Source organism: Siphateles boraxobius, unplaced genomic scaffold (genome assembly GCF_051911475.1).
Source record: "Siphateles boraxobius isolate OS27281-9 unplaced genomic scaffold, OSU_SipBor_1 65, whole genome shotgun sequence".
Lineage (NCBI taxonomy): Eukaryota > Metazoa > Chordata > Actinopteri > Cypriniformes > Leuciscidae > Siphateles > Siphateles boraxobius.
Genome location: NW_027509192.1, coordinates 9,180,208 through 9,207,243, shown reverse-complemented (window position 1 = coordinate 9,207,243; position 27,036 = coordinate 9,180,208). Strand labels below are relative to the sequence as shown.

Sequence of the window (27,036 nt, the reverse complement as noted above, 5' to 3'; positions counted from 1 at the left end):
TCGTGAGCCTGTGTCTGTCGAATGAAGATGCATGCATTCTCTGTAAAGCTGCTTTGAAACGATATGTATTATGAAAAGCACTATAAAAATAAATATGAAGTGAAATATACCAAAGGATTCTAGAGTTAACTGTGAGGTTATCTGTCCAACAGCTAAAGCTTGGCCCAAATTGGGTCATGCAACAGGACAATGATCCCAAGCACATCAGCAAATCTACAGAATGCCTAAAAAGAGAAGAGAATGAAGGTGTTGCACTGGCCAAGTCAAAGACCGCAAACCGATTGAAATGCTGTGGCCGGAACTCAAGAGAGCAGTGCAAAAACAGATGCCCACAAACCTCAATGAAATTAAGCAATGTTGTAAAGAGAGCAGACCAAAATTCCTCCACAACAATGCGAGAGACTGATACTGTCATACAGAAAACGCTTCCTTCAACTTATTGCTGCTAAAAGTGGCTCTACAAGCAATTGAATCATAGGGTGTACTTACCCAGAACGCAACATAGTGTCGGCCCAGATCCGTCCCACATCTGGGTCGTGTGGAATCCATGTGTACCAGATGTGGGCTGGATCTGGGGTGACCCCATGTTGCTGCTTGGGTAGTTTGTCACCCATGGCTTTTCCATTTTGGCTTTATTTTTGTTAAATAAATAATGACACCGTGTAAAAATATGTAATTTGTTGCTGTTTATCTGAGGTTGTATTTACCTTATTTTAAGACCTGCTAATGACCAAATGATCTGTTCAAGTGCTGAAACTGGGTATTTTCTTGGCACACTTTGGGCCTCTTAGTACCAATTGAGCATGGTTTAAACGTCACAGCCTACCTGAGTATTGTTGCTGACCATGTCCATCCCTCTATAACCACAGTGTACCATCTTCTGATGAATACTTCATGCAAACGCACGTCACAAAGCTCAAATCATCTCAAACTGGTTTCTTGAACATGGACACTGAGTTCACTAAACTGAAATGACCTCCACACTCACCAGAGCTCAATCTAAATGTCAGTAACCAAACAGTTGATTGGCTTGAAGATTTACTTTCATGGTTTTTTTTTTCATACTGTGGAAGTCAGTGGGGCACATCAACTGTTTGGAAACTATCTTCTTTTGTGTTCAGCAGAAGAAAAAAATTCATACAATTTCAGAACAACTTGAGAGTGAGGAAATTATAAAAATAATAATAATTCATTACATTTATATAGTGCTTTTCTCTGCACTTTTTACATAGAAGGGGGAATCTCCTAAAGCACCACCAATGTGCAGCCTCCCTGGATGATGCGATGGCAGCCATATTGCGCCAGAACGCCCACCACACACCAGCTTACTGGTGGAGAGGAGACAGTGATGAAGCCAATCAGTAGATATATGGGGATGATTAGGAGGCCATGATGGCCAGTGGGATGACCGAGGCCACTGGGCAAATTTGGCCAGGAGGCTGGGATTACACCCCTCTTTCGAAAGACATCCTGGGATTTTTAATGACCACAGAGAGTCAGGACCTCAGTTTAACGTCTCATCCGAAGGACGGTGCTCTTTGACAGTATAGTGTCCCGGTCACTATACTGGGGCGTTGGCCCACACAGACCACAGGGTGAGCGCCCCCTACTGGCCTTACTAACACCACTTCCAGCAGAAACCTAGTTTTTCCAGAAGGTCTCCCATCCAGGTACTGCCCAGGCTCAACCCTGCTTAGCTTCAGTGGGCAACCAGTCTTGGGCTACCGGGTGATATGGCTGCGGTAAATGATGACAGAATTTAAATTTTTGTGTGAACCATCCCTTTAAGAGTCTCAAGAGGAAGCTGTGGCTGAGTGTTAAGGAGGAGGGTCAACATGGTCAAAGGTACAGTGACAGAATATAAAGTGTGATTTTTGAATGTTGATAGCTCTATTTCATGTAAAAAGATGAACAGATTGCTATTTTTAGGTGCTCTTTTTGTGGCTGTTTTTGCCAAAAAGACTTTCGAGAGGTGAGTTACTTTGCGGCTTAAATGGATTTTTTCCAAACCTTTTATAATTTACTCAATTATAACATTCCAAACTGTATGATCGTTCTTCTGTAGAATACAAAATAAGTTGTTTTAAAAAAGTTCAGTGTTTTTATATATTTTCATATCTTCCAAATATATTTAAAATAATGCCACATTTCATGTCTAAAAACATAATTAAATATATGGTGTTGATGATGTCAGAGACCAGGTTATTCGGATCAACGCAAAAGATGAGGCACAAATCTCTCTCCTGAAGGAACTTTCTGAACAGGGGCATCTTGGGGTGAGTCTCACATCAAGACCAGAGATTTACATGTTTTATGTTTCTCATTTCAACTTGGTATTTAAACTAGGAAACTGAACCTCAGATTTCCTTGTTTTCTTCTGTGTTCAGCTGGACTTCTGGATGGAGCCCGTTCATGAGTCCCTGCCTGTGGATGTTCATGTCCCCTTTCACAGCCTCCAAGCTGTCAGGGCGTTCCTGACATACAATCAGATCCAGTATCAAGTCATGATTATAGATGTCCAGGTGGGAATCTTACTGGAAAAAAACCCCAACTAATGTTACTTATTTTACTTTACTAATTCATTACGAATTAAACTTTTTGATTATGTTTGTAATATCTTTTAGACGATAAACAATAATACAAGAGGTTCCCAAATTATTTTTTTGACCAAAACTTAAAATATAGGCCTATAAAGTACCAGGCCTGTGATATTATAAGTTTATATTTGAATACTTTAACAACAACACATTCACATGTTCTCTTATGTTTGCAAATGGTCACATGACATGCAGGTAAACAAATATTTTATCTTAAAGTTTGATTGTTTTTATTAAAACATTTAATAATTTATTCCTTCTCAAACCCCAAATTGGGAAACCCTGGGTTACTCCACAATAAATCGTTTGTCATATTTATTTATTTTTTCTTGTTGACACCATTCTTCTTGCACCATAAGGATTTGTTGGATGATGAAAAGCGAGAGATGGTGAAATATAATGCCTTTCCAAGAAGTACAGATGACTTTGTCTACTCCACCTACCATGACCTGAAATCTGTGAGTGTGTTTCAATGCGTTTCTTATGTTTTTCAGACTTTCATTACCTGTTGTTTCTTTTAAACAATTTTACACACAAAAATCTACAATCATTTGATCTGCACCATGCTGTTTTCAGATTTACTCTTTCATGGACATGCTTGTGGCAGAAAACAGTAATCTGGTCAGCAAAATTGTGATTGGTAAGAGCTATGAGAGCCGCCCCTTGAACGTCCTGAAGGTAGGCCATGATTAATAATTACATATGGGCAGTGTTGTGTGTAATGCATTACTAAGCAATTAATTACGTAAGGAATAATTGATGACGGGCCGTTGAATTATTAGAAAAATTATGCACACCCGAGGTGCAGTGTGGCCACGACGCATTATTTTTCGAGTGTGCATTATTGTTAAATAATTCAAAGGCCCGGAGTCAATTATTCCACTTATTCTACTATTACCACACCTCAAAACATTGTTCAGATGATGTATTTCAAGATGTTTGTCAGAGAGAGAGAGAGAGAGATATTATAAATTACCTGACTATGTGTGTCTCTCAACATTGTTTGGCAGCAGCGTCTCTGCTAATAGCGAACCTGTATACATTTATCTGTTCTAAGCTTTTAAGTTGTTTTTAAGTAAAATTGATTTTAATAATAAAATCATCAGAGCAGTGCTGACATGTTTCTGTGTGAGTGTGTGTGTACTGTATGTGTGTGCATTTGAGTGGGTGAGAGAGTGGTAGAAAGAGAGTATAGGCTATGTGTGCTTTTCCATGATAAATATATAATGCATAATAAAACTTAATTTTCTGAAAAAAACAACAACCTGGAAATCATTTGTCGTTTTAATCCTATTGTTTCCTATATTTATTTGCTTGGTCAGTGTCGTTGCGGGGTTTTTTTCTTATGCTGTTGTAGACTGTATTTAAGGACCTTTGAAATAACTGAAATCATTTGGTAAAGTGATATGGAACTGTAATGCGGTCAAGACTTGCCTGGAACTACTTTAGCCGTATGTTTCCCTGAAAGTAGGCATGTTTGAGATGAGCAAAATCTGCGCAGAACCGATCACCGGTGATCAGCGCGTAATGCATGCCGGTTAGAAATGTGTCCGAGTGCGGACTGCCCTTACTGTCTATGGGACTGCCTTGCTCTGATGTCATGCTGACGTGTGTCAAAAAGCTCTCGCGAGCGCAAGGCGCACGTGTCGGATTCTGCAGTCGCGCGCAGTTGCTCTCCACCGACTGCGCTGATCAAAAGCATGATGGGAAACGACTCGCTGACGACACAGCTTAATGTTGATTGGTTAAACAACCGTGATGTACTGTTCTCTTTTAAAATGTTTGATTTTAAAACTCGGATATCATGTTTTATGTGTATATGTTATGTGTGAATATTCCCAAACTCTCTGACAGTGCGATCTCTATGGGTTATGCAATGTCATTTTATTATAAAAACAAAAAAACACATAGCCGATGTCTGTATTTAAGAAAAAATTATTGATAAACACTTATTTGGAATGGAATTAAATAATAAGTACTTTGGGTGTCTTGTTCATTATATTTATTTTCATATAAAAGCAACAGAACTTAAATTACATCCAGTTTATTGGCAACACTGTGCACGAGCGTGAATCCCGCGATATCCATGCAGTTATCTCACTGCGGTCAAGCCAGCCGCGGTTTGAAAATACACGGTCAAGCCAGCCGCCAAAAAAAAAGGTGTGTGCGCCTATTACTATGAATACGGTAATTTCAGTAACAGACGCGAGAGGGAACGTGCTCGCTCGCTCTCTCTCTCTCTCTTTTTCTTTCTTTCTATTTCTTCCTTCTTTCTTTCTTTCTATATCGTTTTCTCTATTTCTTTCTCTTAATTTTTTCTTTCTTTCTACCTTTTCTCTATTTCTTCTTTCTTTCTCTCTTTCTTCCTTTTTTCTTTCTTTCTATCTTTTTCTCTCTTTCTTCCTTTTTTTCTATCTTTTTCTCTCTTTCTTTCTTTCTTTCTTCCCTTTTCTTTCTTTCTATCTTTTTTTCTCTCTCTTTCTTTATCTCTTTCTTCCTTTTTTCTTTCTATCTTTTTCTCTCTCTCTTTCTTTCTCTCTTTCTTCCTTTTTTCTTTCTATCTTTTACTCTCTTTCTTTCTTTCTCTCTCTCTTTCTTCCTTTTTTCTTTCTATCTTTTTCTTTCTTTCTTCCTATCTTTCTTTCTCTCTTTCTTCATTTTCTCTCTTTCTTTCTTTCTCTCTTTCTTCCTTTTTTATTTTTCTTTCTTCCTTTTCTTTCTTTCTATCTTTTTCTCTCTTTCTTCTTTCTTTCTTTCTCTTTCTTTCTTTCTTTCTTTCTTTCGTGTTAGTTGCACATATTTGTGAGAGACAATGTAACAAGATGCTTTCTTTTTTCTCTCTTTTTATAGTTCACATCTCAAGAAATAGTTTTATGTAAATGTTTACAGCACAAGAAGACAAAATAAAGTATTCACTCTTTCTAAATACATTTACTGCATATGGTTTACTGTTCTCTTGTATTCAATGTGCCATACAGTATACAAACTCCATGCGAAACACAATGGACATTTTCGACTTCAGAGGCCCTTAAAGACCTCATTTCTAATAAGTAGAAAAAAATAACAGTCAGGTTTAATACAGGACATCCCATACAGTACACACACCTCATATCAAACCATTTTACTGTAGCATTTTGGAGATATGTCACTTTAATTGACTTCAGAGGTGTATAAATACCTCATTTCTAATAAGTAGAAAAAAATAACGGTCAGGTTTAATACAGGACGTCCTATACAGTACACACACCTCATATCAAACCATTTTACTGTAGCATTTTGGAGATATGCCACTTTAATTGACTTCAAAGGTGTATAAAGACCTCATTTCTAATAAGTAGAAAAAAATAACGGTCAGGTTTAATACAGGACGTCCCATACAGTACACACACCTCATATCAATCCATTTTACTTTAGCATTTTGGAGATATGCCACTTTAATTGACTTCAGAGGTGTATAAAGACCTCACTTCTAATAAGTAGAAAAAAATAACGGTCAGGTTTAATACAGGACGTCCCATACAGTACACACACCTCATATCAAACCATTTTACTGTAGCATTTTGGAGATATGCCACTTTAATTGACTTCAAAGGTGTATAAAGACCTCATTTCTAATAAGTAGAAAAAAATAACGGTCAGGTTTAATACAGGACGTCCCATACAGTACACACACCTCATGTCAAACCCTTTTACTGTAGCATTTTGGAGATGTCACTTTAATTGACTTCAGAGGTGTATAAAGACCTCATTTCTAATAAGTAGAAAAAAATAACGGTCAGGTTTAATACAGGACGTCCCATACAGTACACACACCTCATATCTAACCATTTTACTGCAGTGTTTTGGAGATATGTCACTTTAATTGAATTCAGAGGTGTATAAATACCACTTTTCTAATAAGTAGAAAAAAATAACAGTAAGGTTTAATACGGGACGTCCCATACAGTACACACACCTCATATCAAACCATTTTACTGTAGCATTTTGGAGATATGCCACTTTAATTGACTTCAGAGGTGTATAAAGACCTAATTTCTAATAAGTAGAAAAAAATAACAGTAAGGTTTAATACAGGACGTCCCATACAGTACACACACCTCATATCAAACCATTTTCCTGTAGCATTTTGGAGATATGCCACTTTAATTGACTTCAGAGGTGTATAAAGACCTAATTTCTAATAAGTAGAAAAAAATAACGGTCAGGTTTAATACAGGACGTCCCATACAGAACACACACCTCATATCAATCCATTTTACTGTAGCATTTTGGAGATATGCCACTTTAATTGACTTCAGAGGTGTATAAATACCACATTTCTAATAAGTAGAAAAAAACAACAGTCAGGTTTAATACAGGACGTCCCATACAGTTTACACACCTCATATTAATCCATTTTACTGTAGCATTTTGGAGATATGCCACTTTAATTGACTTCAGAGGTGTATAAATACCACATTTCTAATAAGTAGAAAAAAATAACGGTCAGGTTTAATACAGGACGTCCCATACAGTACACACACCTTATATCTAACCATCTTACTGCAGCATTTTGGAGATATATTAAACACCTATAAAAACCTCATCACTAATAAGTAGAAAAAAACAATGGTCAGTTTCTATACCGGACGTCCCATACAGTGTGCACACCTCATATCTAACCATTTTACTGCAGTGTTTTGGAGATATGTCACTTTAATTGAATTCAGAGGTGTATAAATACCACATTTCTAATAAGTAGAAAAAAATAACAGTAAGGTTTAATACGGGACGTCCCATACAGTACACACACCTCATATCAAACCATTTTACTGTAGCATTTTGGAGATATGCCACTTTAATTGACTTCAGAGGTGTATAAATACCACATTTCTAATAAGTAGAAAAAAATAACGGTCAGGTTTAATACAAGACGTCCCATACAGTACACACACCTCATATCAATCCATTTTACTGTAGCATTTTGGAGATATGCCACTTTAATTGAATTCAGAGGTGTATAAATGCCACATTTCTAATAAGTAGAAAAAAATAACGGTCAGGTTTAATACAGGACGTCCCATACAGTACACACACCTCATATTAATCCATTTTACTGTAGCATTTTGGAGATATGCCACTTTAATTGACTTCAGAGGTGTATAAATACCACATTTCTAATAAGTAGAAAAAAATAACGGTCAGTTTCTATACGGGACGTCCCATACAGTACACACACCTCATATCAAACCATTTTACTGTAGCATTTCGGAGATATGTCACTTTAATTGACTTCAGAGGTGTATAAATACCCCATTTCTAATAAGTAGAAAAAAATAACGGTCAGGTTTAATACAGGACGTCCCATACAGTACACACACCTTATATCTAACCATCTTACTGCAGCATTTTGGAGATATATTAAACACCTATAAAAACCTCATCACTAATAAGTAGAAAAAAACAATGGTCAGTTTCTATACGGGACGTCCCATACAGTGTGCACACCTCATATCTAACCATTTTACTGCAGTGTTTTGGAGATATGTCACTTTAATTGACTTCAGAGGTGTATAAAGACCTCATTTCTAATAAGTAGAAAAAAATAACGGTCAGGTTTAATACAGGACGTCCCATACAGTACACACACCTCATATCAAACCATTTTACTGTAGCATTTTGGAGATATGTCACTTTAATTGACTTCAGAGGTGTATAAAAACCTCATTTCTAATAAGTAGAAAAAAATAACAGTCAGGTTTAATACAGGACGTCCCATACAGTACACACACCTCATATCAAACCATTTTACTGTAGCATTTTGGAGATATGCCACTTTAATTGAATTCAGAGGTGTATAAATACCACATTTCTAATAAGTAGAAAAAAATAACGGTCAGTTTCTATACGGGACGTCCCATACAGTACACACACCTCATATCAATCCATTTTACTGTAGCATTTTGGAGATATGTCACTTTAATTGACTTCAGAGGTGCATAAATAACTCATTACTAATAAATAGAAAAAAACAATGGTCAGTTTCTATACGGGACGTCCCATACAGTACACACACCTCATATCAATCCATTTTACTGCAGCGTTTTTGAGATTATGTCACTTTATTCATATTTATACACCTATAAAAAACTAATTTCTAATAAGTAGAAAAAAACAATGGTCAGTTTCTATAGGGGACGTCCCATACAGTACACACACCTTATATCTAACCATTTTACTGCAGCATTTTCGAGATATGTCATATTTTTCTACTTCAGAGGCCTATAAAGATCTAATTTATAATAAGTAGAAAAAACTAATGGCCAGTTTATATAGGGGACGTCCCATGCAGTACACACACCTCATATCAAACCATTTTACTGTAGCTTTTTGGAGATATGTCACATTATTCCTATTTATATACCTATAGAGACGTCATTTCTAATAAGCAGAAAAACTAACGGTCAGCATTTTAGGGGACATCCCATAGAGTGTGTACAACTCTTATCAAACCATTTTACTGCAGCGTTTTGGAGATATATGTCACTTTATTCATATTTATACACCTACAAAAAACTAATTTCTAATAAGTAGAAAAAAGCAATGGTCAGTTTCTATAGGGGACGTCCCATACAGTGTGCACACCTCATATCTAACCATTTTACTGCAGCATTTTCGAGATATGTCATATTTTTCTACTTCAGAGGCCTATAAAGATCTAATTTATAATAAGTAGAAAAAACTAATGGTCAGTTTTTATAGGGGACGTCCCATGCAGTACACACACCTCATATCAAACCATTTTACTGTAGCATTTTAAAGATATGTTATATTTTACTACTTCAACGTCCCATACTATATGCATGTCACAGATTGTGTTGTAGAACGCAGATGAACACGATGATGAAGGCAAAGGCGCTACCTCCTGGAAGGCGCGACCTCGCACCAGTAGATGGATAGAGGCGGCTTAGCTGGAGGACAAGGAAGCCGGAGAGAGCCATACAAAACCGTCCAGGGTGTTGCAGATGGTGGTGACAGCCAGGGGATGGCCTTGAACAGGGAAGAGCAGACGGAGACCCAGGCCACAGCCAGGACTGCCTCCCACGGCGGTGGCGCAGGAGGGAAAAGCCATGGAGTGAAGAGTCCCGACACCACCATGGGGACTAACGGAGGTGACGACGGTGATTGAGGTGGAGCACACCGCGTAGCCAGAGAAGCGATGAGGCAGTGAGACACAAAGACCTAGGCGACCGCGACTGGGCCGCAGCGTCGAACCCCTGAGGTGGAAGCAGGGATCCTGAGGTTAGTGGCTGAGCTGGAGCGACCATAGGTGGAGGTGTAAGGGGTGGAGCTAGCCAAAGCCGAAGAGGTGGAGGGCCGCAGGGCAGCGAATGGGCTGCAAGTCCATGGCGAAGGTGGTCAATGTCTAACCCAAGTGGAGCTGACATACCCTGGGAGCCCGGCAAGGCCGAATGGCCGATGGTCCACGCTGGAGTCGAGAGTGGTAAGAGCACAGGTGCCAGAGGGACAGGTAGAGGTGGAGCGGAGGCGGAGCACTCAGAGGCTGGAGGCGGAGCCACAGTCTCAACACTCGCAGGAGGAGATGGCTCCCAGCAGGCACAAGATGTAGCCGTGCCACTGAGAGGAGGCTGAGTTGCACTGCGGGACTGATGGGAGGAAGAGATGACTGGGTGGCAGGAGTGTCTTGGGACTGCAGAGACAGACAGATGGGGAGAGGGAGGTTTGGCGGGACCAGCTGATTCACTCTCGCTGCTTGCGGTGGGCTCATGCAGTTGATCCTCACAGTCTGGGTGGTCTTGGCTGGGAACTGGGTTGTGAGTGGGACTGGCGTTGTTGTCTTCAGTTCCGACTGTGAGTGGCGATCCACAAGACTCCAGCACCCACTCCACAAATTCTGAATTTCTACTTATTTGAAACAAGGTCTTTATACACCCCTGAAGTCAATTAATGTGATGTATCTCCAAAATGCTGCAGTAAAATGGTTAGATATGAGGTGTGCACACTGTATGGGACGTCCTGTATAGAAACTGACCATTGTTTTTTTCTACTTATTAGAAATGTGGCATTTATACACCTCTGAATTCAATTAAAGTGACATATCTCCAAAATGCTACAGTAAAATGTTTTGATATGAGGTGTGTGTACTGTATGGGACGTCCTGTATTAAACCTGACCGTTATTTTTTCTACTTATTAGAAATGAGGTCTTTATACACCTCTGAAGTCAATTAAAGTGGCATATCTCCAAAATGCTACAGTAAAATGGTTTGATATGAGGTGTGTGTACTGTATGGGACGTCCCGTATATAAACTGACAATTCTTTTTTTCTACTTATTAGAAATGAGGTATTTATAGGTGTTTAAATTAGAATAATGGCATATATCTCCAAAATGCTACAGTAAAATGGTTTGATATGAGGTGTGTGTACTGTATGGGACGTCCTGTATTAAACCTGACCGTTATTTTTTTCTACTTATTAGAAATTAGGTATTTATAGGTGTATAAATTAGAATAATGGCATATATCTCCAAAATGCTGCAGTAAAATGGTTAGATATGAGGTGCGTGTACTGTATGGGACGTCCCGTATAAAAACTGACCATTGTTTTTTTCTACTTATTAGAAATTAGGTTTTTATAGGCCTCTGAACTAGTAAAATGTGACATATCTCCAAAACGCTACACTAAAATGGATTAATATGAGGTGTGTGTACTGTTTGGGAGGTCCTGTATTAAACCTGACCGTTATTTTTTTCTACTTATTAGAAATGTGGTATTTATACACCTCTGAAGTCAATTAAAGTGACATATCTCCAAAATGCGACAGTAAAATGGATTGATATGAGGTGTGTGTACTGTATGGGACGTCCTGTATTAAACGTGACCGTAATTTTTTTCTACTTATTAGAAATGAGTTATTTATGCACCTCTGAAGTCAATTAAAGTGGCATATCTCCAAAATGCTACAGTAAAATGGATTGATATGAGGTGTGTGTACTGTATGGGACGTCCTGTATTAAACCTGACCGTTATTTTTTTCTACTTATTAGAAATGTGGCATTTATACACCTCTGAATTCAATTAAAGTGACATATCTCCAAAATGCTACAGTAAAATGGTTTGATATGAGGTGTGTGTACTGTATGGGACGTCCTGTATTAAACCTGACTGTTATTTTTTTCTACTTATTAGAAATGAGGTTTTTATACACCTCTGAAGTCAATTAAAGTGACATATCTCCAAAATGCTACAGTAAAATGGTTTGATATGAGGTGTGTGTACTGTTTGGGACGTCCTGTATTAAACCTGACCGTTATTTTTTTCTACTTATTAGAAATGTGGCATTTATACACCTCTGAAGTCAATTAAAGTGACATATTTCCAAAATGCTACAGTAAAATGGATTGATATGAGGTGTGTGTACTGTATGGGATGTCCTGTATTAAACCTGACCGTTATTTTTTCTACTTATTAGAAATGTGGTATTTATACACCTCTGAATTCAATTAAAGTGACATATCTCCAAAATGCTACAGTAAAATGGATTGATATGAGGTGTGTGTACTGTATGGGATGTCCTGTATTAAACCTGACCGTTATTTTTTCTACTTATTAGAAATGTGGTATTTATACACCTCTGAATTCAATTAAAGTGACATATCTCCAAAATGCTACAGTAAAATGGTTTGATATGAGGTGTGTGTACTGTATGGGACGTCCTGTATTAAACCTGACTGTTATTTTTTCTACTTATTAGAAATTAGGTCTTTATACACCTTTGAAGTCAATTAAAGTGACATATCTCCGAAATGCGACAGTAAAATGGATTGATATGAGGTGTGTGTACTGTATGGGACGTCCTGTATTAAACCTGACCGTTATTTTTTTCTACTTATTAGAAATGTGGTATTTATACACCTCTGAAGTCAATTAAAGTGGCATATCTCCAAAATGCTACAGTAAAATGGTTTGATATGAGGTGTGTGTACTGTATGGGACGTCCTGTATTAAACCTGACTGTTATTTTTTTCTACTTATTAGAAATGAGGTCTTTAAGGGCCTCTGAAGTCGAAAATGTCCATTGTGTTTCGCATGGGGTTTGTATACTGTATGGCACATTGAATACAAGAGAACAGTAAACCATATGCAGTAAATTTATATAGAAAGAGTGAATACTTTATTTTGTCTTCTTGTGCTGTAAACATTTACATAAAACTATTTCTTGAGATGTGAACTATAAAAAGGGAGAAAAAAGAAAGCATCTTGTTACATTGTCTCTTACAAATATGTGCAATTAACATGAAAGAAAGAAAGAAAGAAAGAAAGAGAGAAAGAAGAAAGAGAGAAAAATATAGAAAGAAAGAAAAGGAAGAAAGAGAAAGATAGAAAAAAGAGAGAAAAGGAAGAAAGAGATAAAGAAAGAAGAAAACGATAGAAAGAAAAAAGGAAGAAAGAGAAAGAAAGAAAGAGAGAAAAAAATAGAAAGAAAAAAGTTAGAAAGAGAGAAAGAAAGAAAGAAAGAAAGAAGAAATAGAGAAAAGGTAGAAAGAAAGAAAAAAGGAAGAAAGAGAAAGAAAGTGACAAAAGGATAGAAAGAAAGAAAGAAAAAAGGAAGAAACAGAAAGAAAGAAAGACAGAAGAAGAAGATAGAAAAAGATAGAAAGAAAAAAGGAAGAGAGAGAGAGAGCGAGCGAGCGAGCGCCATAGTGGAGAGAGCACGTTCCCTCTCGCGTCTGTTACTGAAATTACCGTATTCATAGTAATAGGCGCACACACCTTTTTTTGGCGGCTGGCTTGACCGTGTATTTTCAAACCGCGGCTGGCTTGACCGCAGTTTGATCTCGCAGGTGTCAGATCCACTGCGAGAAGCGAGAACTGTCCGGCTTGCCTGCACTTTTTTTACTCCTCCTCTCTCTGCAGCGGCCTACGCTCGACTACATTTCAGGCGAGGCAAGGCGCATCTCAAAGAAGCCTAATATTAGCTTGTTTTCACATGACGTCACGTCACTGCGTTGCCATGGCCATACATACAGATGGAGGGCAGGAAGTGATTTTCTATATTTAGGAATCACTATAACAAACTCAAAATGCCTATGTTTTGCGTCGTTTATGGTTGCTCAAATCGATCGAACCACGAGGAGTTTTTATCGTGTGCCAAAATTTGTTGTTCATAAGGGGGGAAAATACAATAAATTGACAGAAAAACATCGGAAAAATTGCTGTTTGTGCCACGTACCAGTTTTTGAACTTTGTAAAGTCAAAGTATGTCTGTGAGACGAGGTAGTTGCTGATATCTACCGCCTCAATGGCAGGCAAATCTTTCAATTCAGTTGAAAATCGATCCTCTTCATAACGTATGGATCACGTCCAACATATGTTTAGATTTTTTGTTTATATATTTCTCTTGTAATAGCGTCTAAAGTAGTACAGTACGGACTTTCCTCCATCTCGTCCATTGCGTTCTTCACTTCCTGCCCTCCATCTGAATTTTGCGCGTCAACACAGTCACGTGACTGCAAACAACCTATCACACACCTTAGAATGTTCGACAACCAATCAGATTCAAGCATTCAACCGCCCCGTAGTATAATGTAATTTAATTACTTTTCCAATTAAAAAGTAAAATAAAGGATTACTCTTAATTTTTCAGTAATTTAATTACAGTTACTTTGAATGTAATTGCATTAAATACTGTATAGATGAGGGGTCATCAACCTCTTTTTCTCATGAAGCGCCATTTTTAGGTTTCTGAGTTAATCACTGTGCCATCATCTATAAACTCTCAGAAAGGATATATTTCATGGCTACATAAAAATAACTCTTTCTTAGCATGTAGCTGTGATCGCATCGTTAAACTGAAGTTGATTTACAAGCAGATGAACACATAACTAATCTAAAAAGCACATACACACAAATCACGCATACTGATATGATTTATTGAAAGTGAATGAAACTGGAACAGAACAGGAGAATGACGCTATGGGAAAGTGTAATTTAACCATCTGAAAGAACCATCAGTTTCTTACTTCAAAGCACCTTTGTAAACAAAGGGGTTCACAGCTTATACTAAAGCTCTGTTTAGTTAATTGTACGATACTTGCATTGCCTTTTGGCCATTGAAAGAGCGCCTGGATGCAGGCTCAGGAGAAAGTCTTGATGATTCTTTGAGTCGATGGTGTTGAAGTTGCAATCAATTTCTTCTGCTTTAAATGAAGAAATGAATGAACTTGCGATGTTAGTCTGACTCTGTTACTGTTGAGGAAGTTACACATGGCTTAATGTGTTGAGCACACCGGCTCTGGGGCCGGGTGAGGCCCCACACAAACAGCAACCAGGATACGCAAAGAAGAATGAGAGTGAGAAGGACTGTGTGGGTGTTTTTTAACCTCTGAGGGAGGTCATTCCTCAGGGGGGCAGTGAGCCATAGGAACTTAAACCTTTGGTTTACCTTCCTTTGTCTTTAAGTATGGTCTTTTGCATATATAACTGGATTAGCAGTTTGTGTCCCTTCATACTCTGAATTAATTTAACAACAATACATTGCATGCTATGAAGAAATGTACACCAATGTGTAGGGCATTACATGAGGATTACTTAGATAGGAAGCATATAGCGGTAGAGTTTACATTAACTAGTGGTTCTATCATAAAGCATGCATAAAACAGTATACAGTACAAAATACACTATATAAGACCGTAATTAATCATACACACAATGTTCTGGAGATATCCATGTTCCTTCATAGAAGGTTTTCTATGAATGGATGGGGAAAAGTCCTTTTTTATTGGGCATCATGTGTGTTTCAAAAGGGACATGAAGAGTTAATTTGTTTACATTCCTTCTGATCGTAAATGGCTTTCATGTCTGGGGGGGTTATAGTTCTCAACTCAACTCAACTCAACTTTTATTTTTAAAGCATTTTCAAAGCCATTAAAATGGACCAAAGTGCTTTCCACAAGTAATAAATATCTACAAAAAACACAGAAACATAAAATTACATTAAGACATGACACCCAGAGAATCAAACCACGAATCACTCACAGTTGCTATACACACACCCAGAGAATCAAGCCATAAAACACTCACAATTCTCAGACCTAATCAAACGCCAAAAGCTTGATGAAATGAATAAGTCTTCAAGTCCTTTCTAAAAATATCCATGCTTGACGAGGATTTTAGAGATAATGGCAACACATTCCAAAGTGCGGGAGCCGCAACAGAGAAGCCGCGATCTCCACTACGCCTCAATCGAGACCGTGGGATGGTTAGAAGCATGTTCCATTTCAGTCGATAACGTCAGACGTAGTCGACGGTCGACTGAATGGGGATCTCGCTGGAGAGCCTATCCTCTTCGAGTACTATTGAACGAGCCAATGTAATTGGCGTGCGTGATTCACATCACACACTCCGCCCCCGCGGCGCGGGTATAAATACGGAAGTGGATGCACGCACTAGTTGCCTTTCGCTTCGGAGCCGATCGTTTGATGTCTCTGAGAGTGCTGTTGTCTACAACGAGCGAGTGTGTCGGTGTTCTTCAGGAAGACTCTCCCAGTGCTGGTGTTCTACAGCGCGAGTGCAGCGGTGATCGCGAGCTTTGAGCTCTCAACTGCTGTTTTAACAGCAACAAATTTCTAAATGTTTGTGTGTGTTGAGGGCTGGTTAGAGGGCGGAAAAGTGAGTGCTTCACTGTTTCAGTTCTATGTTCAGTGTTGCCGCGGTCATTCCCCTGTGTGCTCCGGCACTGGTGACGTTCCTATTTTCTGAAAGAGCAACACGGGTGCGTTTGCGTATTTTTCAAGATGTCATTCCACCCGTGCGTTTCTGAGTGCGGTCGTTCCCTGTCTCTCTCTGATGGTCACAACTGTTGTGTCACGTGTTTGGGCTTACAGCACGCTGAGACAGCTTTTGTGGACAGCTCATGTTTTCACTGTGGGAACATAACTGTCGCAGTGATGAGGGCTAGACTCGCCTTCGTTAAACGCGGAGAGCGAGTCCCCATTACCATGCCCCACCCTGCACGGGTGGTGTGTGGGATGGGTGACCAGAGGATAGTGTTGGATGTCCCGCCCGGTAACCATTCCCTGTGGGCTCCTCACTCCTCCCTTCCACTGCAACCACTGGAGCCTCCTGTGTTGTCTGCTGGTCCATCTGTAATGGGTGGGCCAGCGGTTTCACTCGGGGCTGGAGGACAGGACGTCGATTGCAGCATCGGAGGGTGAGCTGACTTCTAGAGATGATGACTCGGCTGCATTGTCTCCCTCCGGGAGTTCAATGATGCCCGAGCCAGATCCAGAATTATCAGCTATGCTGAAACGGGCCGCCGAGGCTGCCGGGCTCGAGTGGAACCTCCACCGTGTCCCGTTCAGTCTCGGTTGGAATCTGGAGTTTGGTGTCTTGGGGCCCCAGCTCGCCGCCCCAGTGCCTTTCTTTCCCGAAATGCATGGAGAGCTTATCAGGTGGTGAACAGCATCTTTCTCTGCCAGAAACTGCCTGAATAGCTTTTCCCCCTCATTACCCTTGATGGAGGAACAGTGAAGGGTTGCGAAGGGTCCCTCCATTGGAGCGGTCTGTCGACACAGGTGCACCTGTGTCCGGCGGCCGCTGCCTTTTGGGGGGATCCTCGTCTCCCCCCTAAGGCTTGTGAGTTTCGTCCGTTCCAACGGGCAGAGCTTACAAAGCCTGTGGGCAAGCCGCTTCCTCTTGCATGCCATGGCGTTGCTGCAGACTAGGGCACCCATGGCATGCACGAGGGTAATCCAGACCGTGCGCTCATAGGTGAGCACCGCACTGCATCCGACCTCACCCTCCGGGGCACGAGTGTCGTAGAGTGCGTGATCGGTCTGGCGATGTCCAACGTGGTGGTCCAGTAGCGCCTTCGTTGGCTCAGCCTGGTTGGTATGGCGGATGCGGACAAGGTTCGGTTCCTGGTCTCCCCAATTTCCCAGGTTGGGCTGGTCGGCGACGCAGTGGAGAACTGCATCCAACAGTTCTCTGCCGCTCAAGCGCAGACGGAGGTCATCCGGCACATCCTGCCCCGGTGGCCAGCTGCTGCCTCCACCCGCCGCCGGTGGCAGCTCCTCCGCCTGCTCGTTGCCGTGGGTGTTCCCCGGCCGCCGCTCCTGCTGGGCCTTCGCAGCAGCCTCCACCCAGGCCTCAGCATGGAGCCGGCCGCAGTAGAGACGCCCAGCCCGCTCCAGGCGCTGCCAAACCAGGTGGCAAGCGACAGCGAAAGCATTCCGGAGCGGGCCGCCCAGGAATGGATGAGATGCTCTTGGAGTGGCACGATCACTCCCTCCCCCCGGGTGAGGGCCGGGTGGAGCCTTTTGTTTGTGTGTGTGTCTGTTCCGCCGCTGGCTCCCTAAAAGAAAAAGAAAAAAAAAAGAATAAGCGGAGCAAGTGGTACCCACACTTCAAAGAGAGAGCAATTTCATCTGTTCCTGGGTCCCAAGAGGGCCAGTCTGGCGGGTGTGACCCTGTATAGCCTTACACCCCTCAGGTCCCCCTTGGTCGCCAGCAGGCAGCTTGGTGCGTTCGAGGACCCGGTCATCCGCCTTCTCACGCTCCCCCTGCCGCTAGTGGAGACAGGTAAGTATTGCACAGCACACTAACACCACTCTCTCTACTTTGCTGCCCCACCTCAGGCTCGGCTACCCCGCTCAAGTCAGTGATAATCATCACATTATGTGTTGAGCAGACGTGCTCCTGAAAATTCAGTGATATTCATCACACCGAGTGTTGAGTAGTGCTCCTGACTTGTGCGTGCTTATCTTATTCCTGCTGGCGAAGGATTTGATATAGCCGCTCCTCCAGCCGGTACGAAGGCCAGTTGTAAACTCGTTCTTCGTGCTACTAGGTGGTGGGTCGTGACCATCTTGGCCCAAGATCGGTCTGCAGCTCCGACCTGAAAGACATGTGCTTCAGATCTCTACCTTCCGCACCGCAGGCCATCCTGTGTGTTGCGTGTAAGGGTGGAGTATCAGTACAGTGTCCTTCCCCTCGAGTGCTCCAGAGCCCGTTGGGTCTTCAGGTCAACTGAAAGAGAGTAATCTCGCCCACGGGCTAAGTATCTCTTTTTCAGTTTTGGAGATGGACTCGGTCTAACACGTCTCTCCAATGAGAATGTGTTCAGCTGGTGTTTGAAGTGAGAAAGGGTCCCACTGAAAGAACTTTCAGAGGCTCCTGGGGTATATGGTAGTTGCAGCCTTTGGCTTCCTCCATACGTGACCGCTTCAGCGCTAGCTTCATGATCGAGACCCGAGGTGATCGTGGCAGAGCAGCTCACCCTGTGTGACTATAGTTCATCCCGGTCTGCTGCCAAACCCTCTTCAACAGAGGGGCCATGTACAAAGGGCGTGTTTTAACGGGGGCCGGGGCGACCCTCGACTACACGGGCATTCGTGCCTCGAGTTGTTAGGCATTACGACCGTTGCGCAAGCTTCCCTTGCATGTCACAACTCACCCGTCACCTCCTCCTTGGAGTCAGAAGCTTCTGAGGACGCGTTGTTCCACTCTTCCCGCTCTACTCAATCATGCCGCCATCGAGCCTCCCGACAGTTATAGCCAGGGCAAGTGGAGACTCCATCCCCTGGGTCCAGCTGGGTCATGACCATTCCGGGGCCGCTCAGTTGCCCCTCCGGTTTCGTCTTCCTGCCAGTGTTTGTATAAACCGAGCGGACTACCCTTGGACAAACACTGGCTCTCAGCTGCCCCAGGGGCCCGCAGAAATGCGTTTAACCCCATTTAGCCTTCTAAAAGCGACTGCGACTCATGGTCGCCTTGCCCCTGCTCAAGTCAGTGAATTCATCACACTTCATGTTGAGCAGAAATGCTCCTGAAACTCAGTGAAGTTCATCACACTCAGGTGTTGAGCAGCAATGCTCCTGTAGCTCAGTGAGTTCATCACACTCAGGTGTTGAGCAGAAATGCTCCTGTAGCTCAGTGAATTCATCACACGCAGTGCTGAGCAGAAATGCTCCTGTTGCTCAGTGAAGTTCTTCGCACTCAAGTGTTGAGCAGAAATGCTCCTGAAGCTCAGTGAGTTTATCACACTCTGGTGTTGAGCAGGAATGCTCCTGAAGCTCAGTGAACTTATCACACTCAAGTGCTGAGCAGAAAATGCTCCTGAAGCCCAGTGATCTTTACATGTTGTGTTGAGCAATGCTCCTGTCTCGGTGTTTAAACAACGCTCATCGTGTTGCAGAAGTGTGCAGAAGCACGTTCTGATTGTCAGGTTCCTGAGGAGCAAGGTCTTGTAAATCCTTGCGTCCCTCTTTATCCTCTTGGGCCTTGTCCCCGGTGCGATGCACTGCAGAGACTGCCCCTGAGCCACTGCAGGCAGTGAGTTAAAAATTCTGTTATATCAGTTCTCCTGCTCGCGTGGTCTCTACTAGAGGGTAGGGACTTGCTCGCTTTCGGTCAACGTATTGTGCCTGGAGTCTGGGCCGGCTAACTCTCACAAGCTGAGACCCCGGCTCGGATTGTGCCCAAGGTTCCTACCTCTCCCGTAATAGGAGCAGGTGGTGAGCCTGCAAGCGCTGCCCTGGAGGAGGCAGATCCAGCCCTGGCTTCTCTGTCCGTTCGCTTGGACGTGTACAGAACGCAAGCCATAGACCTCAGACCAGCTCTACAAATATCTGTTGGAATTCAGCAGAGAGGGAAGGCTGTTTCCATGCAAAGTCACACTAGTGCTTGCCTTCATTTCGGTAAAAATCCGAGATGCAACATGTCCACCGGGGCAGGATGTGCCGGATGACCTCCGTCTGCGCTTGAGCGGCAGAGAACTGTTGGATGCAGTTCTCCACTGCGTCGCCGACCATAGAGGTGTGAGCTCCTCTATGATGAGTGTAAAGTGCTCCGCCTGGGCGTTGACGATATGCTAAAACAGATTCTAGAGTTGGGGGCTGGACGACACCTAGTTGAACCGCTGCTTCCCGTGGGCTCCCTTCTCATGAAGCCAGTTTCACCGTGAGCCCGGTTCAAGTGTCGGCTTGCTGCGCCATTCCCCTCCTATGGACTGGATACGTGCGCCTTTCTACTCCAGTTGTGTTCCCTTAAAATTGAACCCTGTTGAGTTCCTCCACACCCCTCCGACGTCGGACGTGCGGAACGTCTGGTGTTAGGCCTACCACTCGTAAGCAGTGTTGAACCTGTTTTCGGCTGGGTCCATATGTTGCGGTCCCTACGGCGACCCCATCTGTGTATTCTTCCACGATACGGCTCCCTGCGGTGAGCCTGTGTCTTCCCTCGGCAGAGTCTCTCTGCCGTCACTGTCCGGTGTGTCTCCCCCCGTCTTAGGCTGGAGCCACCCCAGTGACATTCCATATGTTAGACTGCCCGGTTTCCGCCCAGTTCATATGTGTATTTTCCACGTTACCTCCCTCTGGGTTGGATATGGCTTCCGCAGCGTCCCTTCCTTCCAATGTACGGGGAACGCTTTCCCAGTGGTCCTGTAGGAACAGCAGTGACTTCCCTGGCCTAAGCCCTGTCCTTCCCCGCCTTAAATTTGCGAGGGCATCAGGAGGCTTTGGTTTAGGCACTGGAAGCGTTAGTGGCGTTAGCGGCGTTAGTGGCGTTTTCAAAGGTTTTCCCCATACAGTCGACCCTCGACTACGTCTGACGTTATCGACTGAAAGGGAACGTCCTGGTTGCGTATGCAACCCACCGTTCCCTGAAGGAGGGAACAGAGGACGTAGTCCCCTTGCCACTACCGCTGGACCACCGCTGACCCCGGGTTACTCTCGGCTCCTCAGCGAAAAGCAACTAGTGCGTGCATCCACTTCCGTATTTATACCCGCGCCGCGGGGGCGGAGTGTGTGATGCGAAACACGCACGCCAATTACATTGGCTCGTTCAATAGTACTCGAAGAGGATAGGCTCTCTAGCGAGATCCCCATTCAGTCGACCATCGACTACGTCCTCCGTTCCCTCCTTCAGGGAACGGTGGGTTGCATACGCAACCAGGACGTTCTGAGAGGAGCGCAGGTGACGTTGAGACTTATAGGGGATTATCATGTCCCTTATATATTCAGGAGCTAGATCATGCAGTGCTTTAAAAACAAATATTAACACCTTATACTGTATTTAGCAGGTGGCCAGTGAAGAGATAACAATACAGGTGTTATATGATCCCATTTTCTTGTATTTGTTATAAATCTCGTTCCAGCATTTTGGACACACTGAAGACGAGTAACCTGTGAAACACTTATGCCTAAATAAAGAGCATTACAATAATCTTACCGGGTTAAGACGAAGGCATGTAAAACAAGTCCTTATATGAAAGGATTGGTTTCAGCTTAAACAGTTTTCTCAAGTGAAAGAAAGAGGATTTCACAACGCTGTTAACTTGACGATCAAAGCGCATTTCAGAATCGTAAAAAACCCCAAGGTTCTTCACAAACTATATTGTTGGACAATTATAGTTGCTCTTCCATGGTTGTCTACAGATACCTTGGTGTCTCGTTTTGTTGTTGGTTGAGCGGTTTTAAAGATTATTTAACAAATGATTGTGTATTTGATTTGTCTCAATCACTACATTACGTTTTTAGAGTAACTTGCCCATCTGCCTATTTGTAACAAGAAGTTTGAGAGCTTTAGTTTGAAAGTTTTATATAGCATTTTTTTGTAATTTCATACTTCCCTCATTACTAATTATCTATTTTAGGGCTGTAGCTATGGATTATTTTAGTAATCGAGTATTCTACTGATCATTTCATCGATTAATTGAGCAATTGGATAAAAAATGTAGGTAATAAAAATAGCTCCAAGTGAACAACAGCCTTTAAAATGACTTAAAAAACAAATATAAGTAAAACTTTACAATAAGGTTAATTAGTTAACATTATTTAACTACCTAAGTTAACATATACTAAGAATGAACAATGCTTCTACAGCATTTATTAATCTTAGTAAATATTAATTTCAACGGAAACGCTTCATTTCATAGTACAGTACTTACAGTGTACTTACCTAGAAAGTACTGGGTAATATAAGGTAAGTACATGGATTATGGGTAGGTTTAGGGGTAGGTTCAGGGTTAGTACCTAGTTATTATCCAGTTATTACCCAGTTATTATAATTACTATAATAAGTACATAGTATGTACATGGGAAACAGGACTGTAAAATGAGGTATTACCATTTCAACATTTACTAATACATTATTAAAATCAAAGATTGTATTTGTTAACATTAATGTAACTAACATAAACAAACAATGAACAGGTGTATTTTTATTAACTAACATTAACAAAGATTATTAAATACAGTTACAAATGTATTGCTCATTGTTAGTTCATGTTGGTTAATACATTAACTAATGTTAACTAATTAACCTAATTGTAAAGTGTTACCCGAATTGCCGAATATATAATAACAAGCAATGATTATTGGTTCAAATAAAGTATCAAAGTAAGTAATCACATTGGTTTTATTGAACAAAGCTGTTAACATACACCATGTAAAATAAATGATATAGGCTAATATAAACATAACTTAGGCTATATTACGTAACGCGTTACACACTACGGCACAATCAAATCCTTGTTTAATATTGGCCAAACAATATTTAATTCAAATCTCAACTTAATCTTTAATATTTGGTCACTTCTGTAGACCTATGGTAGAAATAAAACAGCCGGTGTAATTTCTTAAACAAGAATGTGCACATCAAAATATGCAAACTCAGTGCAAGGGTTTTAATGCGCGATGAACAACAATTTGCATATTCAGAAACATATTTATGTATTATCCTGTGTTGGCGTAGATTTACAAATGAGATTTACCAAATGCACGTTATTGGAAACCTAAACAAACAGCACATCTAGACACTGAGTTTGTGTGAAGCAGACTCTGTGAACGGAACTGAGGCTAAATAAATAGTCAGTGTTGTGTAGAATTAAACGTTTTGCTCAAAACAAAGGAATTTTAAAAGTGCTCCGCAAGCACATTGTTTACAAGAAAGTTTAACCTATGAATGACTCTGCAGTATTTTAACACCAAAAAAAATTACATTATTCAGCTTCAAAAGAGATTTTGAATCTCATACTTTTTTATTAGGATCCCCATTAGCTGATGCAACAAGATGCATCCGCTACTCTTCCTGGGGTCCACACAAAAATACATAACGCGAAAAAAATGCACTACACAATTTAAATGCAGTATGTCGTATATGCAATATAATCTCACTTTTTTCCAATGTGATCATGTCTTTTCACGCAGTTCAGCACTGGAGCGAACCGTCCAGGTATCTGGATTGACACTGGCATCCACTCCAGAGAATGGGTCACCCAGGCCAGCGGAATCTGGTTTGCCAAGAAGGTAAAGCTATTTATTCTTGAGTTAGCAAATACAAAGATGCTTGATTCATTGGTATAATGGAACAGGAATTGACTTAAGCACATATACCCGTGTGTTTTGTCTTGTGAAGATTGTGACCGACTACAGACGTGACCCTGTCTTCACCGACATCCTTAACAAGTATGATATCTTCTTGGAAATCGTCACCAACCCTGATGGTTTCGCCTACACCCACAGCAGTGTGAGTTTTAGAGTCTGATGCCTGGAAGACTTCAAATGCACATTCAATTCAGAACAACTATATTTTGGGAATACATCCCAACTGACTGCTTTTCAATTGTGAATCTGTTTGTTTAAGGACCGCATGTGGCGTAAAACCAGAAAGCCGAACCCTGGCTCCAGCTGTGTTGGAGTTGATCCCAACAGAAACTGGGACGCTGGCTTTGGAGGTGAGATGCTTTCATCATTGAAGTTTACTTTAAGGCCTATGTCTTGGGGCAGGTGGGGGTTTGGTCTGCCTGTCTTCTTTGATTTGATTGGCCATCTCAATTATTTTGACATTGATAGGTGCTGGTAGACCAATGAAGCAGACCCACCTTAAAATGTAACTTGGTTACACTGTCAATAGTCCACTTTAGACATTCTACTAACTATAAGTAACTTTGCAACTACATGTCAGCTAACTCTCTTTAGAGCATAGACTATTAGGTTAGGGTTAGTAGAATAACTTGACATGATTGTATTTGCAAAATTACTTCTAGTCAGTAGAATGTCTGTTGGTGGACCAACAAAATAAAGTTTTTGCAGATATTAAGCAGACAGTCTACTAATACTCTAATGACGGTTGGCTCCAGAGGTTCTTGTAGTTAGTAGAATTTCTGAAGTGTACTATTGAAATAAAGTGTTACTTGTAACTTTTAAGGGGCTCTAAAGATTTATAGTATGCAATACTTTCTTGTAATTGTCTGTTTTTCATAGGTGCTGGATCCAGCAATAACCCATGCACTGAGACTTACCGTGGACCCAGTGCTCATTCTGAGCCAGAGGTCAAAGCCATTGTGGACTTTGTGAAATCTCACGGCAACCTCAAGGCCTTTGTGTCCATCCACAGCTATTCCCAGATGCTCCTGTATCCATACGGATACACGCATACTCCTGCCAAGGACCAGGCTGAACTGGTATGCATGTGGAAACACACTATTCTAGATTTATTTAAAAACATTCAAAATGAATTCTGTATTGTCTCTTCAGTATAAGCTCGCCAGACAGGCCATCTCTGAGCTGCAGTCATTGTATAACACTTACTACAGATATGGAAGCATCGTTACCACCATCTGTAAGTAATATTAAGTGAATCTTGAAAATTTTGCATCATGATTATCCTGCTAACAATCTCTGTTTTGTTCTCAGACCAAGCCAGTGGAGGCACTATTGACTGGACTTACAATCAGGGCATCAAGTACTCCTACACCTTTGAGCTGAGAGACACTGGTCGCTATGGTTTCATCCTGCCAGCCAATCAGATCGTCCCGACTGCTAAGGAGACCTGGCTGGCCCTGATGGCTATCATGGAACACACCAAGAATAATCCATATTAAACATACAACAAAATATTTCTTTTGTGTCGAAATGAATAAAAGAGTGTTAATAAAAACAACATAAAGAATCACCATCTTATGGATGTTGGTTTGATTATCAAATATAAAGAATACGCTGTTCAGCCCTAAAAAGCTTGACACTGATATATCTGTACCATATAATTTAACAGCCATTATTAGAGTTTATTTTATTTTATTTCTCAGTATCGGTTATTATTGCATATTTAATTGTGCATGCTTATTTCGTCTATTTTTACATTTAGATTATATTTGTCATCATCTAAATGCTCTCTTAAAGTTCATCTTTAAAAACACTTACTTTAATGACACTGCAAATGTAATCTTTAGCAAATCTTAAAATGAATATCCATTTTTTCATACTTTACATTATAATGTTGTGATGCTTAAATTCACTTTATTAGCTATTTCTTTTAGTTTTTAGTGTTTTATTTATTAATTTATTAATTTATTTAGACAAAAGAGTATATAATTTTAATAGACCATTTATTGGTTATTGGCCATAATATGGAAATACTTAGCTAATCAATTCAATTATATTTTCTATTAATGTTTTGTAGTAAAAGAACTCAAAACTTCCTCCCCTGTCCAAATAGCATTTATATGGCATTATAAGAACGCCATACATTTATTAAACCAAAAGGCTATTTTTTAATTCATGGAATATTGTGAATCCAGATGCATCACTGCATGACCGCCCATATTTACATATGATGCCTGTTGGGTGAAACCCATTAATCAAAATAATGATATAATGAAGAGCAGGTCAGATGTTTTTATTCCCAAACACTAGAAAAACTAGACAAATAGGAGTAAAATGGGCATCAAGCCTTTCCTGCTGATCTTTAAATTCCTCAAAGGATTTGAAAGTTTGAAATGGGCGACTGAAGTTTATTTTTAACAGGAACACAATCATATAAGTTTTCAGATTTATGAATCTGTCAGTACAGAAAATGTATGTGGAGTATTTAATCAGACTATATTTGAGCAAATATTGGTGGAATTCTTTTCTTTTTCCTTTTACCTGATAATGTTGAAAGCTAAAGTGATTGTAACTTTTGTTATCTAAACGTTCAGGTTAAATCCTTTGTTTGCTATCCTATATCAGTTGTAAGAAATATTCTTACCTTTAAAGAATAAGAAGTTAAAGGATACAACTTTAATGGGATAAGACTATATAAGATTATATTGGAGTCAGATAAATAATTGAATTATACACGTCATCCTTAAACTGCTGTTTGTGTTGATTATTATGTTATTGAATGATATTCAATTCACATGCAAAGGGGGTGTTTCTTTAATGCAAAAAGGCTAAGATATAACAACAACAACAACAACAACAACAAAAAGAATGCACTTTTACAGCGAAAATTGATATAAAATTAATTTCAAAACTTTGTCACTAATCTTTTTCTCTTAATCGTTCAGCTTATTCAGTGTTCACCATATCAGCACTTTAACTGGCCTCACCACACACACACACACACACACACGCACACACGCACGCACGCACGCACACGCACGCACGCACG

The 27,036-nt window shown here is 40.9% G+C and overlaps 1 protein-coding gene across 1 annotated transcript; it reads left to right on the top strand.

The window, feature by feature from the left end:
• The first annotated feature begins 1,856 nt into the window (after nt 1–1,856).
• LOC143720839 (carboxypeptidase A1-like) lies at nt 1,857–25,554 on the top strand. The gene is made up of 11 exons (XM_077210713.1): nt 1,857–1,972; nt 2,195–2,276; nt 2,388–2,522; nt 2,957–3,055; nt 3,174–3,275; nt 23,811–23,909; nt 24,019–24,129; nt 24,247–24,337; nt 24,867–25,066; nt 25,140–25,224; nt 25,299–25,554. The coding sequence occupies exons 1-11, from the start codon at nt 1,908–1,910 to the stop codon at nt 25,484–25,486; spliced, it is 1,257 nt and encodes a 418-aa protein (XP_077066828.1). The 5' UTR covers nt 1,857–1,907; the 3' UTR covers nt 25,487–25,554.
• Nucleotides 25,555–27,036: the final 1,482 nt, after the last annotated feature.